At 44.3% G+C, this 17,638-nt stretch overlaps 1 protein-coding gene across 6 annotated transcripts; it reads right to left on the bottom strand.

Annotated features, from left to right (window-relative positions):
- Positions 1–1,968: 1,968 nt before the first annotated feature.
- LOC120725481 (C-1-tetrahydrofolate synthase, cytoplasmic-like) lies at positions 1,969–16,859 on the bottom strand. 6 transcript variants are annotated; one of them, XM_040018446.1, is made up of 12 exons: positions 16,520–16,859; positions 15,179–15,281; positions 15,013–15,117; positions 11,089–11,148; positions 10,290–10,343; positions 10,065–10,201; positions 9,876–9,976; positions 9,277–9,413; positions 9,016–9,127; positions 8,635–8,762; positions 2,953–3,017; positions 1,969–2,752 (listed from the first exon to the last, which is right to left on the bottom strand). In XM_040018446.1, the coding sequence occupies exons 1-11, from the start codon at positions 16,549–16,551 to the stop codon at positions 2,970–2,972; spliced, it is 1,017 nt and encodes a 338-aa protein (XP_039874380.1). In that variant the 5' UTR covers positions 16,552–16,859; the 3' UTR covers positions 1,969–2,752; positions 2,953–2,969. The 6 variants fall into 6 exon arrangements, with proteins under 6 accessions (XP_039874380.1, XP_039874384.1, XP_039874382.1 ...); XM_040018450.1 differs by having other exon boundaries at positions 15,013–15,097; positions 16,520–16,851; XM_040018448.1 differs by lacking the exon at positions 16,520–16,859 and adding an exon at positions 16,250–16,451 and having other exon boundaries at positions 15,013–15,097.
- Positions 16,860–17,638: the final 779 nt, after the last annotated feature.

Consider the following 17,638-nt stretch of genomic DNA (forward strand, 5'->3'; position numbering starts at 1 on the left):
TAGCTAAAACACTGGTGTCAGCACATAAGGACGCTGTCATAGCCTGTCAACGACGTTGATTAGCTGTGTATATACGAATGTGAATCACATTATTGGCTGGACTATAATAAGATGGCGTCGTTGCAATCCCATACGGGAGCAGCCAGTCACTTACTGACTAACACTGCAAAACAGAATTGTTAAAGTATTGTGACAGCCAGTGGGCTGGCCTTGTGTTTTGGTTTTTCTGTTACCTGTTTCTTGCAGGTAGGTGGAGCTGACCCAATTATAGATGCAGCACACCTGAGAAGGCCAGTCCCAGTGTATAAAGACACCTTGACTCTCTCCGTCTGGCACCCATCAATTTCATTTGAGGCTTCAGTTATGGCTGTTTTGTCCTTTAAATTGTGTTGAAGTTGCTTCACCTTATTTTCATTAAATATATCTTACAGTGTTTAAAAGCCTGTGTGTGGTCTCCCACTTGCTTGTCACTTCCTTTGAGCCGGGTTGTGACAGTATTAATTGTAATTTCAATTTGGGTTAGATTTTTTTTTTGTGCGCAACGCAGATTTTCTGTGCGCAGAGACCATGCCAGCAGTGCGCAATTGCGCACGTGCGCAGCTTAGAGGGAACATTGCTCTTCAGCCGCTGCGCTTCAGGCATCTGCCATTTTTTTCCGAACAAAATATCCACACTCACCACCGCGCTATGAATTGTGGGATGTATGGGACCACGAAGTCTATGCCGGACTACACTTCAAATTTGGGAAAATGAAGGGCGCACTTGAAGGGCGCATTTGAAGTACACTTCGAATTGGGACACCCTTCATCGCGTCGCTGTTACGTAATTGGCCTGCCTGGAGCTGTGTCCCAAAACGTAGGCCGTTTCGGAGGACCCTGCCTTCGCGGTCTACGTGGGCCGGGTCCTTCGAAGACCAAGAAGGCCGGAAGTGCGAGGCTGTGAAATGGGACAGTCTAGCCTTCAGATTTACGTCACCGGTGTCTCGGTGGAGTTTAATAAACTCAGCCGTCTGCTCCTTGCTATCTAAAATACAACAGGACACTGGGGTAAATTCTCGACCGTCTCACACTTCGGTGTGATCCGTTTTCTGTTTGACGTTTATTCAGCTGTGTGAAAATCCCGGAGGAACCCACCCGATGGATTAATAAAGTTTTATTTAATCTAATCTAATAACTTTGATCTCAGCCAAACCGATTTACTCCGGAACAAATAAAACACAGAAAAAAGCCAAACAATTATATTTTTAAGTTATCGGAGTGACTTATATATCATGTTTAACCTGAGTAGCGAAAGACAGCAGAGGTCTGAAAACGATGAAGCCGGGAGTCCGCTGCTCTCGCTGGTTCGAGTGACCATTGAACCCTAGCTATTGAGCGGGTGGGTAACAGACATTTCCGAAAACGTCAGAGCACTTCTGCAAATATGCGATGTCTTGATAAACCAAGCAGTTTACTCAACTACATTCTTGCCTGAAAATATGTTAAAAGTTATTTTTGTGACCCAGAAAGAGTAATAAGAGTAATATTAAAACTTAGTAGCGGCCGCTGTTGTTGAAAACTGGAATTGGCTGGGCCGGGCTATGAATTCTGGGATATATGATGGGCCACAAAGGACACACCCGACCCGTCCTTGAAATTCGGGGAAATGAAGGACGCAATTGTCGGCCACATTTGAAGGAGTCGACGAATTGGGACAGCCTTCGTCGCCTGGCTGTGACGTAATCAGCCTTCAAATGCGACCTCCAAAGGATGCAGCCTACGTTTTGGGACACAGCTTGAGTCTCTGCTCTCAGCTCTGAGTCAAACAGGGAGTTTATTTTGAAGATTTTGGTCCAATCCGTCAGATTTGGGGACAGATGACAAACATTTTGGTGTGCATTGTTTCTCGCAGTCATCCATGTTTTATATGCGGTCAGATGTTTTTGTTCTTCAGGTTTGTGTCTCTAATAAAAATAACAGAATGTATAAATGAGTTTGAATACTTAACTTTATTGAACACTTCATTTAGACGGAGTACAATTAGAAGTTAATTTTCAGATTTACACGTTATTTGCATGATGAAACCTCAAACACGTGTTCTAATAAAATTATATTATATGATCTTTTCTGTCAATAACCAATACATTGATCCTTCATAAATCTCTGATTAGTCTGCCTGACTTCAGTTGCCAGCAGGAAGCAGTTGACTCTGTTTCCATGACAACAACCTCTGATCCCTGAGCAAACAAAGCTGCTGATGATTTTGAAGGTGAACACGTGAAGGTAACACATTGCATTCAAGGATGTTCATATGAAGCTCAATTGAGTCAAAGTTGCAGCTTTTCACAATAAAAGCCCCATGAAGTTCTTATCCATCACTTCTTTTAAACTGAAAGTACAGAAACTGTTACTGTCAGAGATTTTTTTATACAAGAAGGTAAAAGATTTTTACTATTTAAAAATCAAAGTAACAAAAGGATGAAAATAAATAAATGCTGGGCATGTACTTACACCTGGTTTAATACTGCAGGAAAGCGCAGCATCCACAGCCTCATCGAGCTCAGTGCATCTGAACTCTGAGGTCCTGCTGGAGTCACAGTCAAACTTTGACAGACGTCAGAAATCTCTCAGATCAGGAAACAAATTACAGAAAAAAATTAAGACAAAAGAAAAAATACGGACGAGTTCAGCCTCTGAAACAAGAAGTGTTTCTGCTTTCATTCTGACGATGTCATCTCTGTGTATGAGCTGTTCACCTGTCCACAGCTGTCTGCCTACAGGGATACAAACAAAGTGAAGAAACTGTCACAGTTATCAGAACCCAAACAAAAACACATTTAATCATTTATACCTGTGCAGTTTTTTTGGTTGCAGAGTGTCCTTCAGTGACAAAAACTGATCATGACAATAAATTAGTTCTGATGAATTTAGAGGAAACCCTGGTTGGAATTTGAAAGTTTGAGCCGAGTTTTACCCGTCAGTGTCAATGTTTCACCTCCTCAACTTCAGGAGGAAGCGCTGAGCACTCTGCACCGTATTCTGAAACAAAGAAAAACCACAATAGGAACCGATTAAAGAAAAACCACAATAGGAACCGATTAACCGTCAGACCTGCCAACACTCCCAATCTTCCGATTTTAAGACCACCCCCATTTTCACCCCATTTCCCCATTTTCAGAGGAGACCTATGTCTCCTCTGAAACTCCTCAGATTTGTGTGTTTGTTTCCCAAGTTGCTGCTTACATTTTCAACTGAGCCAGATCAGCTGATATGCAGACAATTTTCTGTTGTACCTATTAAATCTTATGGTGTGTTCACACCGAACGCGATGGACGCGAACAAAACGCCCCAAACGCCCCTAATTTGATGCGTGCACATTCGCGTCTCAACGCGTGTCCAAGAAAAATCCATAGCGCGTCAAAGCGTGAACCGGAAATGTGGGAGGAATGTGGGAGGAAGTTGTGCCAGACCGGTATCTTTGCAAGATGGCAGCTGTCGAGCTAGCGCTTGAAGAGAGAGTCTCCCTTCTCTATGTACAGTGGAGAGCAGAGCAGCGGCGTAAAAGACGTCCTCGCCGTACCTGGGTCCATCAGGTCCTCCAGAGGCGTAAGCAGTTTGGTGAGTTTCACCATTTGCTCCAGGAGCTGCGCCTGGATGACGGCTGATTCCAGCGATATCACAGTCGGCCAGTTTGAGGACCTGCTTTCCCTCATCGGTCCCAGCATCGCCCGCCTAGACACCAATTACAGGCGCTCAATCCCACCTGCAGAGCGCCAGTCCATCTGCCTGAGGTTAGTAAAAGTATTTAATACGGTAGTCCTTTATTGATACCTGTGCTAATATATGCTAAACCATCCATTTATACACTGCTAACATGGATGTGCTATGCTAACAGTGAATGCTCTCTGTGTTTACTGATAGCAAACTGTGGTACTGAGACGACTGTTTATAATATTTCTAGTGATACTCAGAAGGTCTCATCAAGTCCCGATTTAATTCGATTTATGCTGTTATCAGTGTTTGCAAGGATAGCATAGCTGTGGTGTCACATCAATGTATGTGCTTGGTGTTTGCTGATATCAAACTGTAGCATTAGGACCACTGAGTTAACCTTTGTAGTGATACTCACTCCTTTTTATTTAGACCTGGTTTAATTCTGGGATAGTTGAATATTTGTATATAATCCCTGCAGCTGTCAGACTCTATAACAGGGGTCACCAGCCTTTATTAAAACAGAGTTAGATAAAACTGAACAGTTTGGGTCATCTTTAGTTGCATGGTTCTATCTTGATAAGCTATGTCTTATCACAGATTAATTTTTCAAAAATATTAATGATTTAAGCAAGGAAAGGGCTACATGTCAACATACAACTCTTTATTTCTATTAATGTCTTACTTCATTCCTACCTGATTGACATGTTTAGGAATTATGAGTGATTGGCTCACTGTAGTGGTAAAAGTTGTTACCAATCAAATTATGATATGTTAAAGTTAAAACAAAACACAACTGTTTTAGATATTATCTAATATACATTTTGTAATTATCCTTATAATTACAAAATGTTTTATGTAAGATTTAAGTTTTGTAATTTAAATCTGACATCACAAAAGTATTTTGGAATTTGAATAATGTATTTTGTAACTGCAGGACACATAATACTGATTTTGAACAATTTTGTCCAGGTTCCTTGTCACCGCGGACTCCTTCAGCACCAAGCGTTCAGTTACAGAGTCTGTGTGTCCACGGTGTGCCAGATCAGATTTTTGTGGTGCCCAAATTTATGCACCTGCTTGATTTTGTTTAAACAATTATTGCACACTTTTTGTAAATCCAGTAAACTTCTTTTCACTTCTCAGATATCACTGTGTGTGTCTCCTGTATGATATATTTAACTGACATTTTTTTATTGTAACAACCAACGATTTATACAGGAAAATAATGGCTATTAACAATGTTGCCCAAACCTTTGCATCCCACTGTATTAGTATATTTTGTCATTAGTATAATATGAAATAAATTCTACATGTGTCAAGTCGTGTGCCAACATTTGCTGTGTAGTAGACATTAGTCATTATAAAAATTTATTTGAAATAATATTAAAATTCTCAAACAGAAAAACATTAAACATGAATATATAAATAAAATATAAGAATTTACAGAGAGACAGGAATAAAAAGGACCAGCTGCTCTCCAGAGCAGGAACAAGGCTGAGGAGGAAATGCTCCATTGGAGACTGGTGTGGCCTCTTCAGGGACACCAGGATGGCCAGCTCCACCGCCGATGGACCGTCCTGGGACCCGTCCCTCATCTGCCTCGGAGCTGTCCTCCCCTGTGGGCCTGTAAAACAGCACAAAACACAAAGAAATGAGAAGGCTGCTACTAGATTTTAATTTCAACATCGAAAAAAACAAACAAATAGGATATAATCAGATTGGTTGTAGACATTTAGTAAAGGTGATCACAAGGGAATCCCACTGAGTAAAAAGCTATCAGTGCTTGCTGTACATCTGATGCTACAATTACATACCTGTGGTGCAGCAGCAGGAGCTCAGGGACTGGGGAGACAGGAGAAGCAACAGGGGATGCTCTGCTGCAGAATCAGTTGGTTCTATCAATACAGTATTAAATGTTAACATGTTGAATATAATCAGAGAAAGTATATACAGTGGTCCCTCATTTATTGCAGCAGGGGTTCTCAGAATAACTAGCCCCTGGCCACGCACTTTATACACTGTTTTCCCCACACACATGAACATTGGTCACAGTTCTCACAATTGATTCTCAAAGTGCAAACCTTTGTAGATTGCAAAACGTAAAAGTATTATTATGCCGCGTTTTGTCTTCATCTGCCTGCCACTTTCGTGCGCCTTTTTCCCTCGCGGTGCAGGCGTCTATTTCCGAATGAGGATCATAGTTATGGGTGTTTTTGTGCTGTTTTTTCTATTGGACGTGATGGTTATCAAAACCAAACGTGATAAATTTGGCAAGCGCAGGAGACACGACACGGAGCAGATTTGTCAATCAGGCTGCAGAATGCAATGCTGTACTGTGCAATAAAAAAATCAGCGAAAAAGCGAAGCAGTGACGGATGAGCAGCGGGACCACTGTGTGCTGTTTATTAATAAACAATAAAATATATTCCTAAATGACAACATGCATAAAAGCAGAACGGTATTTGTACGTCAATGGGAAAATAGCGGTGGCTTGCTAGCTTTTGTGCGGCTTCCCCGGGTCAGTGAAAACTTTCAAAAGAGAAATGAATGAACTTACCAGGTTGCCCGATCTCTTCACATATCTTCCTCCAAGCTCGGTCCTTTTTATTCCTGTCTCGGTACAGAAAGCAGCTGGTGTCATGCAGCTCCGGGTTGTTTGCTATGGCATTGATTAGCCTTCCCTCCATTGAAGTATGAAGGGCTTTGGCTGGATCTGCCCCTTTGACCTAGGTCACAGCCACGTCACCAGGCTCCTGATTGGTTGTCGCGGCGCGATTTGACGCTGGAGTTCAGATTTTTCCAACTCGAGCGGTAGACGCGAAACGCGCGTATGCACAAAATGCTACACAAAAACTCACGCGCGTGGTTTTATTCACGAGTCAAACGCGCCAGACGCGCTACACTGACGCGCATTTCACGCGTTTTGGCGATGCAAATCTGCTTCCGAATTTTCGCGGGACCTGCAATCGCGTGTCATCGCTCTTTTCCATTGACTTTACATGTAAACCTGACGCTCTATTCGCGTCCATCGCCGTTAGACCATCAGGCTCCATGTTTTCTACTGTTTTCACTTTGTTCTGCACATATAGCATACAGTCAAGTAAATATATATTTGGCCACTGACACAAAAAAGCGGTTTTTTTTTTTACCTGTTTACTGAAACATATTCCAATTATAGTTTTATGACGAACATGGACATAATGTGGATACCCTCAGCTTTCATTTGAGCGTATCCACATTCAAATTGGATGATGGGTTTAGGAGTATCAGCTCCTCAACATGTGCCAACTTGTTTTTAAAATAAAAAGTAATTGGACAGTTGACTAAAAGGCTATTTCATGGGAAGGTGTGGGCAACTCCTTCATGTCATTATCAATTAAGCAGATAAAAGACCTGGAGTTTATTTGAGCTGCGGTGCTTGCATTTGGAAGATTTTGGTTGAGCAGAAAACATGCAGTCAAAGGAGCTCTCCATACATGTGAAACAAGCCATCTTTAAGTTGTGAAAACAGAATAAAAACATTAGAGAATACAATATTAGGAGTGGCAAAATCTACAGTTTTGGTACATGCCGAGAAAGAAAAAAAGCACTGGTGAACAATGCAAAAAGACCTGGACATCCACGGAAGACAACAGTGGTGGATGATTACAGAATCATTGAAGAGAAACCCCTTCACAACAGTCAACCACGTGAATAACACTCTCCAAGAGGTAAAAGTATGGATATCCAAGTCTACCATAAAGAGAAGACTGCATGAAAGTAAATACAGAGAGTTCAGTGCAGGGTGCAAGCGACTTGTAAGCCTCATGAATAGAAAGGTTAAATTGGACTTTGCTGAAAAACATCTAAAAAAGCCAGCATAGTTCAGGAAAAACATTCTTTGGACAGATGAGTTTAAGAAAAAGGTGGGGAGAAGGCACCGCACAGCTCATGATCCAAAGCATACCACATCATGCACACATTTTGCACAGTTTCCTCCTGTAAAAGTCATATTTGTATATATTGGACCTATTTCTTATATTTTGTTCTAAAATATTGTATTATTTAATTTAGTTCAGCCTGTTACTGTTATTGTCTTGAAGTGGCTGCAACCCACATAATTTCCTTAGGGATGATTAAACTATTCTGATTCTGATTAAAACACAATGGAGGCAGTGTGATGGCTGCCAGTGGCACTGGGACACTAGTGTTTATTGATGATATGACACAGGACTGAAGCAGCTAAATGATTTCTGAGGTGTTCAGAGACAAACTGTCTGCTCAAATCCAGCTAAATGAAGTCCACTTGATTGGACAGTGTTTCATAATACAGATGGACAATAACCCAAAAATACAGTCAAAGCAAACCTAGGAGTTTATTAAAGCAAAGTGGAATATTCATGAATTACCAAGTCAGTTAGCTGATCTTAACCCAACTGAGCATTTCACTTCATGATGTCCATGACTTCAGGTTGTCAGTGCCAGCAAAGAGTTTTCAACCAAGTTAGAAATGAATATTTTTTTTCACTTATTTAATTTGTCAGATTACGTCTGAGCCCCTGAAATGAAGGAATCGTGTTAAAAAATATTTATCGCCTTTTTATGCGATATTTTTGCGATATGCGATTTTTATCTTTTTGTTCAACTCAACTTAAAGCTGAACGTCTACACTTCAACTGGATCTGACTTGTTTCCTTTAAAATTAATTGTGGTAATGTACAGAACCACAAAAGCTGTGTCTGACTGGATGACAGAGCTCTTATGAGGAGATCATTTAACCTGTTTTAAGTTTTTGTCATTCATGCATCTAAAATGATTTGATTTCATTTGAATTTGATAAAAAAATAAAAGTACGTAATGCTCAAAAGTAAAAGAGTAAAATCTGATGACACTGAAAAGTAAAACAAAAATAAAAACATAAATAAATAAAATAAAATAAAATAAAATAAAATAAAACAAATACCTCCATGAGCATGGCCACCGTCATTGGCCCCACCCCTCCTGGAACAGGTGTGATGTATCCTGCTCTCTGACTGGCGGAGGAGTAGTGAACGTCTCCAACCACTCGCTTACCGCTGGGCCTTGTCTCATCTGTAGCAGGGGTCAAAGGTCACAGAGTGAATCATTTTAAAGAATTACAGTTTTAAAGCTCAGAGCTAAACTTGGTCATTGGTTTATATTTTCCACTGCAGATCATTTTAGGATTGATTCACTCGCAGGATTGTTTCCACCCAGCTGGGGTTCCTGTGGAAACAATCCTGCTTCTGATTGGTTAAAAGAAAAGAAAATAAACAAGCTGCTGGCTGGAAAAAGGAAGTCAATAAGCGTAAGGGGATGCTGATACCGGGGACATGGTTAATTCCACAGTCAATGACCACGGCACCCTCCTTCACCCACTCTCCTCTCACCATCTCTGCTCTGCCGGCCCCCACCACTAGGATATCAGCCCGGCCCACCTGCAGACGCAAGAAGTGTTTGAATGATGGAGGCAATCTGTTCTGTTTGATTTTGAAGGTGATTTTGTTTGAATTTTAACTTTTTAATTTTGCTTTTTAGGTTAGCTTTTATTCATTTCATGATTTATTTCGTGTCTGCATGTTGTTACCTGCTCAGGTAGGTCAGGTGTCTTTGAGTGGCAGGTGGTCACAGTGGCGTGGTTCCACAGCAGCAGGTCGTGCATCGGAGCGCCAACGATTTTACTGCGACCAATAACCACCGCGTGCTTCCCCGCCACAAACACGCCTGCACAGGTACAGGAAGTCACAGGCAAAGGTGTTTACTGGAACTGTCAGTGATGATGTTTGTATGTCTGATGAACAACAAACACATGATTTCAGATTTACAATCATGTGGTTACAATTATGTGTCTGCAGCAGGTCTTTACAACTAACCACCGTTTATCCCCAGGAGACGCATCCGCCGCTTTCAACGAATGACATAATGTTCACAGTGTTCCCAATGTTCTGAATGTTCTCGGTGTTGCCAATAGTCCCAGCTTTCTGAATGTTCTCAGAATTCCCAATGTTCCCAGTGTTTCTAGTGTGCTGAATGTTCTCAGAATTCCCAATGTTCCCAGTTTTCTGAATGTTCTCAGAATTCCCAATGTTCCCACTGTTCTAAATGTTCTCAGTGTTCCCAGCAGTCTGAATGTTCTCAGAATTCCCAATGTTCCCAATGTTCCCAGTGTTCCCAGTGTGCTGCTACCTGTCTGTCTGATGAGCTCCATGCAGGCGTTGGGGGTGCAGGGGATGAAGCAGTCGTTCAGATCTCCTCGAGACAGTTTACCTGCATTAATGCAGCTCAGCCTGCACACACACACACACACACACACACACACACAGTGTTAGTGATGAGTATTTGGTGATGAACACAGGAAGTGATGCGCTCACTGACCCATCTACGTCTTTTTGCGAGGACACAGCGTTGGTGACGAGCTCAGTGTCAATGCAGTTTGCGGAGTCCAATGGCAGCTGCACGATCAGACCGTGTACGCACGCGTTCTCGTTCACAGACATGATGCTGTGCAGCACCTGCAGGGCGACAGAAAACAAGAACCAATCAGACCTTCGATCACGTCACGGAGAAAAGATGATGACGATGAAGATGATGCATGAAGACCTCGTCCTGCGTGGTTGTGTTCGGCAGCCGGATATGTTTGGCTTCAATTCCAACCTGCAGGAAACAAAGTGAAGCTGCATCAGCTCACTGTGTGTGTGTGTGTGTGTGTGTGTGTGCATGTGTGTGTACGGAAGGACCAGAGGTTATGGTTAGGTTGAGGCTGAGGTTTAAGCTGAGGGTTAAGGTTAGTGTTACGGCCCCTGGCCTTGGAAGAAGTGAGCCAGACTTCCTTCAAGCAAATTTGAGTGTGACAACACACTCAGACAATTGGCTGCCTGGGAACCTGTGGTTTGCACCTCCAGGGAAAGTCTATTGGACCAGCTGAGGGATGCTAGACCAATCAGTGACTGATTGGGCACACTTGCATCTTTAAAAGGCTGAAGAACATTCATTCTGGGTCTGCTGCTTTCAACTGAGTGTGCAGTCTGCGTGCTTCTGTCTGGTAGCCTTGTTTGTAAATCCCTGTCTCGACTGAGATTCTCTTGAGTAATGTTAGTTGTGCTACAGCCCATGGGGCTAATTTTGATTTCTAGTGGTTGAAGCTTTAAGCGAGGAAGTTGTTTTTGTATCGGTTGTTTGTTTGTTTGTAGTAAATGCTGCTATTATTTTTCAGTTCTCTGAGTTTTTTTGTAATAAAACGTTTTCGACTCCGATCTTCCCCGTGAGAATCTCATTTATGTTACCTCCCTTAACCCCTAGCAGAGATGGTTCGTAACAGTTAGGGTAAGCAACTAAGGAAAATATTGTCAATTAGATGTCTTCACTAAGATAGGAAAACGAGTGTGTGTATGTTGGTCACCTCAGCTGCAGCCTTCAGTTTGGTGCTGATGTACAGGTTAGAGTCATCTCTGTCTCCCACCTGTGACACACACATACAGTTAAAAATAGCCATCCTGCAGGATCCTGCATCCTTCTCATTCTCTGACGTGTTTGTTTCCTCCTGGAGGATCCTGAGCTGCTCCTGACTTATTTGCGGCTTTTTATTTCTACATCATTCGTGTTTTTAATTTTACTCAAATCAAATCAAAATCAAATCACTTTTATTGTCACATCACATGTGCAGGCACACTGGCACAGCACATGCGAGTGAAATTCTTGTGTGCGAGCCCCACAAGCAACAGAGATGTGCAAACACAACAACACAAACGAGCAAAATACAAGAATGGCCGACCTGAAACTAATAAATATATGTACAATATATAATAGTGTATGCATTTCTGGATGTGTATACTAAATATTTTCGTGTGTGTGTGTGTGTGTGTGTGTGTATACACATTTTTACAAATTAAATAGTAAAAAACAAAAACAAACAATAATAATAATAATAATAATAATAAAATATATAAAATATACAGAGTTGAATATGTGCAAAACAAGTGGCATTTATATACAGTGTGGAGTGCATAATGTTGAAGTTCCAGTAGTGAAGCTGAGGTGTCTATGACGTGTTCAGCAGTCTGATGGCCTGGTGGAAGAAGCTGTCTCTCAGTCTGCTGGTACGGGACCGGATGCTGCAGAACCTCCTTCCTGATGGAAGCAGTCTGAACAGTTTATGGCTGGGGTGACTGGAGTCCTTGATGATCCTCCCCGCTTTCCTCAGGCACCGCTTCCTGTAGATGTCTTGGAGGGAGGGAAGCTCACCTCCAATTATCCGTTCAGAGCACCGCACTACTCGCTGGAGAGCTTTGCAGTTGTAGGCGGTGCTGTTGCCATACCAGGTGGTGATGCATCCAGTGAGGATGCTCTCAATGGCACAGTGATAGAAGGTCCTGAGGATGCGGGGGCTCATGCCGAATCTTTTCAGTCTCCTGAGAAAGAAGAGGCGCTGCTGCGCCTTCTTCACTGTTTTGTTTGTGTGTACTGACCACGTAAGATCCTCAGCCAGATGTACTCCAAGGAACCGGAAGCTGCTCACTCTCTCCACAGCAGCGCCGTTGATGGTGATGGGGGTGTGTACTTCTCTGCACCTCCGGAAGTCCACTATCAACTCCTTTGTCTTTGCGACGTTGAGGGTGAGATGGTTGTCTTGACACCAGTGGGTCAGGGCGCTGACCTCCTCCCTGTAAGCCGTCTCATCACCGTTGGTGATAAGACCCACCACTGTAGTGTCGTCCGCAAACTTCACGATGATGTTGGAGCTGTTAGTGGCTGTGCAGTCGTAGGTGTAGAGTGAGTACAGGAGAAGGCTCAGTACACACCCCTGTGGAGCACCAGTGTTCAGTGTGATGGGGGATGAGGTGATGCTGCCCAGTCTGACCACCTGGCGTCTGTCAGACAGGAAGCTAAGGATCCAGCTGCAGAGGGAGCTGCTCAGTCCTAGATCCTGCAGTTTCCTGTCCAGCTTCGAGGGAACGATGGTATTGAATGCTGAGCTGTAATCTACAAACAGCATCCTCACATACGTGTCTCTCTTCTCCAGGTGTGACAGGGCAGTGTGTAGTGTCAGGGCTATGGCATCATCAGTGGACCTGTTGTGGCGGTATGCAAACTGTAGAGGATCCAGTGAGTCGGGTAGTGCAGAGCAGATGAAGTCCCTGACCAGCTTCTCGAAGCATTTGCTTACGATGGGGGTCAGGGCTACAGGTCGCCAGTCGTTCAATGAGGAGATGGTGGAGGATTTGGGTACAGGGACGATGGTGGCCATTTTGAAGCAGGCTGGGACTACAGACAGAGAGAGGGAAAGGTTGAAGATGTGCGTGAACACTCCAGCCAGCTGAGCCGCGCATGACCTGAGGACGCGGCCGGGAATCCCGTCCGGACCAGTAGCTTTGCGTGCGTTCACCTTCCTGAAGCACTTCCGCACATCCTCCTCAGACACAGTGTACGCACTGACGTCATCCGCAGTGCGCACACTGTCCGGTCTCATGGTGTTCGCTGCGTCGAATCTAGCGTAGAATACGTTTAGATCCTCACACAGAGAGGCCGTGGTCTGCGGTGTGCTGGTTTTCCCTCTAAAGTCTGTGATCGTGTTTAGTCCCTGCCACATACTCCAAGGGTTGTCAAACTGTTGCTCCACCCTGTCCCTGTACTCACGTTTGGCTGCTTTGATCGTCTTCCGGAGTTGGTAATGTGCGTGTTTGTAGTCCGATGTGTTCGCGGAGGCAAAGGCGGTGTTCCGTGCCGCCAGTGCCGCGCGAACATCTCCGTTAATCCAGGGTTTTTGATTTGGGAAGGATTTGACTGTTCTGGATGGGACGACATCTTGCACGCATTTCCTGATAAATCCACAGACTGAGTCTGTGTATTCATCAATGTCTCTGGCGGCCACGTGAAACATTTCCCAGTCCGCGTGATCAAAACAGTCCCGCAGCGCAGACTCCGATTGGTCCGTCCAACAGTGCACCGCCCTCCGGGTTGGAGCTTCCTGTTTCAGCTTCTGCCTGTAGGCGGGCAGGAGCAGGATGGAGCAGTGATCTGATTGGCCGAATGGGGCGCGGGGGAGGGCTTTGTACGCATCCCGGAAAGAGGTGTAACAGTGGTCGAGTAGCCGATCTCCACGTGTGTTAAAAAGGATATGTTGATGGAGTTTTGGTGAGACTTTCTTCAGGTTTCCCTTATTAAAGTCCCCGGCTGTGATAAACGCTGCCTCTGGGTGTGCGGTTTCCTCGCTGCTGATCGCGCTGTACAGTTCCCTGAGTGCACGGTCAGTGTCGGCTTGTGGGGGAATGTAAACAGCCGTAATAATCACTGCTGTAAATTCCCTCGGTAGCCAGAATGGCCGGCACTTAATCATCAGGTACTCCAGGTCCGGTGAGCAGAAGGATTTGACCGGGTGCACGTTCGCATAATCACACCAGCTGTTGTTGATCATGAAACACACACCCCCGCCTCTGCTTTTCCCAGTAAGATCCTGTGACCTGTCCGCGCGGTGCACAGAGAACCCCGGCAGTTGTATTGCGGAGTCCGGTACTTTGTTCGATAGCCAGGTTTCTGTGAGGCAGATCACGCAGCAGTCCCGCATCTCTCGCTGGAATGAGATCCGTGCCCGAAGCTCGCACAGCTTGTTCTCCAGAGACTGCATATTAGCCAGTAATAAACTGGGTAACGGTGGTCTGTAAGTGTGCCGTCTCAGTCGAACCAGAACGCCAGATCTTCTCCCTCTGCGTCGGCGTTTGCGGCCTCCAGGGCCAGAGAACAAAGGCGTCTCAGGTGAGATGAATGGGGGGTCTGCAAACGGAGCGTCCGTGTTGCAAAACTTGAACTACTGACAGAACTTCTTTGATTTTTGGTCGCTCGTTTTTGTCCCCTCGGGTTAAACTGCTGTAAGATTTTGGAGGTTTGTCCCATTTTTCACAAACAGACTGAAAATCATGGCCACGCACTCAGCAGTCACAGGTGTTTCTAATGTTCTGTCATTTATATCATTGAGGTGCACACGTCACCTGGTCACTGCTCTGCCGTAAACAGAAACGAGATGGGAGGCAGTCACATGTTTGTGTGTTTGTGTGAGAGGACCAGGAGCTCCAGCCTGAGCTGGGCGTGGAGGTCAAAATTCAGTTGACTGGTTTCATCTGGTCACAAACACTAAAACAAAGCTGCTTTTTGTTGACAGGTGACAACAGGTGTGCACAGGTAAACTGCAGAGAGCAGCCCTGGGTAAAGTCTAGTCTGAGTTATGATGGCGGAGCTCAGAGAACGACCTGATCAGGTCACTGTGAGGTTGTTAGAAAAAAATTGGTTCGAAGTATCGCTCCATCCAGAAGGGGGCGCTCCAGTCTCTCACCTGCAGGACCACCAGGCCCGGTCTGAACCCGGAGAACTGACTCGCCATCTTCTCCACCTCCTTCTTCAGTCTCTCCCTCACTATTCTGCACACACAGCCGCAGGGCTGGGGTCAAAGATCAGACAGTTAACGGACTCAGAAGCCGCTCTGGTGGGTTGAGACTTACTTGGACGTTTTGTTCCCGGAGATGACAGTTGCTATGGAACGCAGGCTTTGTTGGTAACCGGTGGCCCTGACACAGAGCGAGTGGGCGGCCAAGGACAACATGACTAAAAGAGAGAGCAAGAGAGAGAAAGAGCTTCAGCTGACTGAGGATAATCAATAAAATGGATGGAAAAATCTGGAAACATCTGGAAATGTGAGGGGTGATAGGCAAACCAAACTTTAGGGACTTTGATCAGCTGTGACTGCGATGCATAAAATTCACAAGTTCAGAAACATTCCTGAGAAAAAAGACCTGCAGACGTTTTTACAGTGTTTCATGTCTTTATCCTCTCTGAACGTTTATCCAGCTTAGAATGGATGTGACCCAACCGATACACACGAGCTCATGACATCAACATTAAACGTTCTCTTATTTCCTGTTAGGACGATAGCACTCAGAAAGGCCGACGACACAAAACAACCCAAGAGTGAAAAGAGCAAACTTAAAGTCAAACAAAATGCCAACAGGGGCCTCAGACGGACCCAAAGCAAGAGAAAGCTCTGATATCACGAGAGGCAGGAGCTCCGGGGCGGACAGGGTTAATAACTGCAGCCCTCTCCCACAAACTGTGAGCGTGTTTAACTGTTTCCCTTCATTGTCATCCTCATCATCATCAGCACAAAGTAAGCAGAGACTGAAAAAGCAGAGATACACAGAGTGACAGTCTCTGAATCTGTGCTGGCTTCAAAATGAAGAACCTTTACTTTTTCTGAACTTTAATGAAGTATAAAAAGCTTCATTAAAGGTTTGGAGGGTTGTTTAAAGTTCACCGTCAGCACTCGCAGCTGCTTTTCTAACCTCACAGTGAAGCTCACATGTTAATGATTACAGCCGCTCTGCAGAGAAGAATTGAACCGAGACTTGTGCAGCTTCACACAAACACACACTCCTCTGCAGCGCTGCCACGTTCACCTCCAGCAGCTTGAAGTTTTCCAAGATTCCCGAAACTTCAGGAAACTTTATGCGACTTCAAGAAAGCTGCTGAAAGCTGCACAAGCACAAAGAGAAGCTGAAAGAGCAGCAGCTTCATACCTGAGAGGCAGAGCAGAGGCAGTGACAAACAGCTGCAGCAGATGTTTCCGTCTCTGTGGAGCTTCTGTCAAAGTAAGGAAGCCCAGCAGTGACAAAAATACTATGTGAGGAGGGAGAGAGGCAGCCACAGCGTCTGACAGGAGTTAATTATTGACTGAACGGGTATCGCTTATTGATCGATCAGACTGAGCTGGGTATGTGGACAGCTGCACACTTCTCCTTATCTCACCTCGGTCTACAGAAGCTATGCTCACGTAGGTCTTTACTTACCTGCGCTGAGTTACCTGTACATCTGTCCACATGCTCAGAGTGCACACTAGCTCAACTCGACTTTCTGAGCAGGAGTCCACTGGTCGTGTGGTGTGTGGGTCACAGTCAGGAGCAAAGACCAAATCTCACACGTTGTAAAGTCTTTGTGCTTTTAAACACAAATAAAAAGTCATCTGATCATTGTTCCATTTCCTGAGCTGAGTATAACATGAGATTAACTAAAAGGTAACAGAGCTTTTATTTTGGTATAGTCCTATGACAAAAAGGAAATAGTTATACAAGTCAATGAATTTGAGTAATCAGAAAAAATAAAAGAAATACAATCTCTCCTTCCTGCCCACACTGGGACCACAGTGACTGTTAACTTTATTCATGTTATTTTATTTACTATAAGTATTTGATCACAGAAACATTCATGCTGGTCGTACACTTACAGCTGTGGTTTAACAGTTCACTTCCAATATTTTAACACAACTACACGATTCACATGTATTACTAAAATATAATAACAGTGGTAATGATAATAGTAACTTTTTTGTTCCAGCTCCACAGATGCGAGCTGTATTTGTTCCTCTGTTACAAAACCCTAAAATAAAAACATTTCAGTCACTCAGAATTTCTGACACTATCATGTAGGTAACCTGAGCCTGTGTGAGTGTGTTTGTGTGAGAATGTGTCTGTGTATGTATGAGGAATTACTGCTTAGAACTGAATCAAACCGGCCAGGAGAACCAGATTGATACTGGGATGGTGGACCAAAGGTCAAACCGCAGGAACCAGGAGGGACAGCCCACGCTGCTCTCAGCCAATTACATGGCAGCCTGTCAGGGAGGAGGAGGGACTTGGTTTTACTTACATGGAGCCACTCTGCCGCATTTTCCGGCATTATTCTGACGCTGGGCTGCTCAGAGGACATGGTGCTGCGATGCTTCCTGGGAAATGTAGTATAAAAAGAAAAGTGAAGAAAGGCTCACAGAGCTGAGAGACCTCACCTGCAGATTCTGCTTTCAGGGCCAAAGATCAAATCCAAAACACAACCCATCAAAAAAACCTTAATATACACTGGCATCAGTGTTTCCGTTGAGCTGTCAGAGCCGGACCTTTAAATTTATCTGCACC

The sequence above is a fragment of the Simochromis diagramma genome, unplaced genomic scaffold (assembly GCF_900408965.1).
Source record: "Simochromis diagramma unplaced genomic scaffold, fSimDia1.1 OVJJ01000802.1, whole genome shotgun sequence".
Classification (NCBI taxonomy): Eukaryota; Metazoa; Chordata; class Actinopteri; order Cichliformes; family Cichlidae; genus Simochromis; species Simochromis diagramma.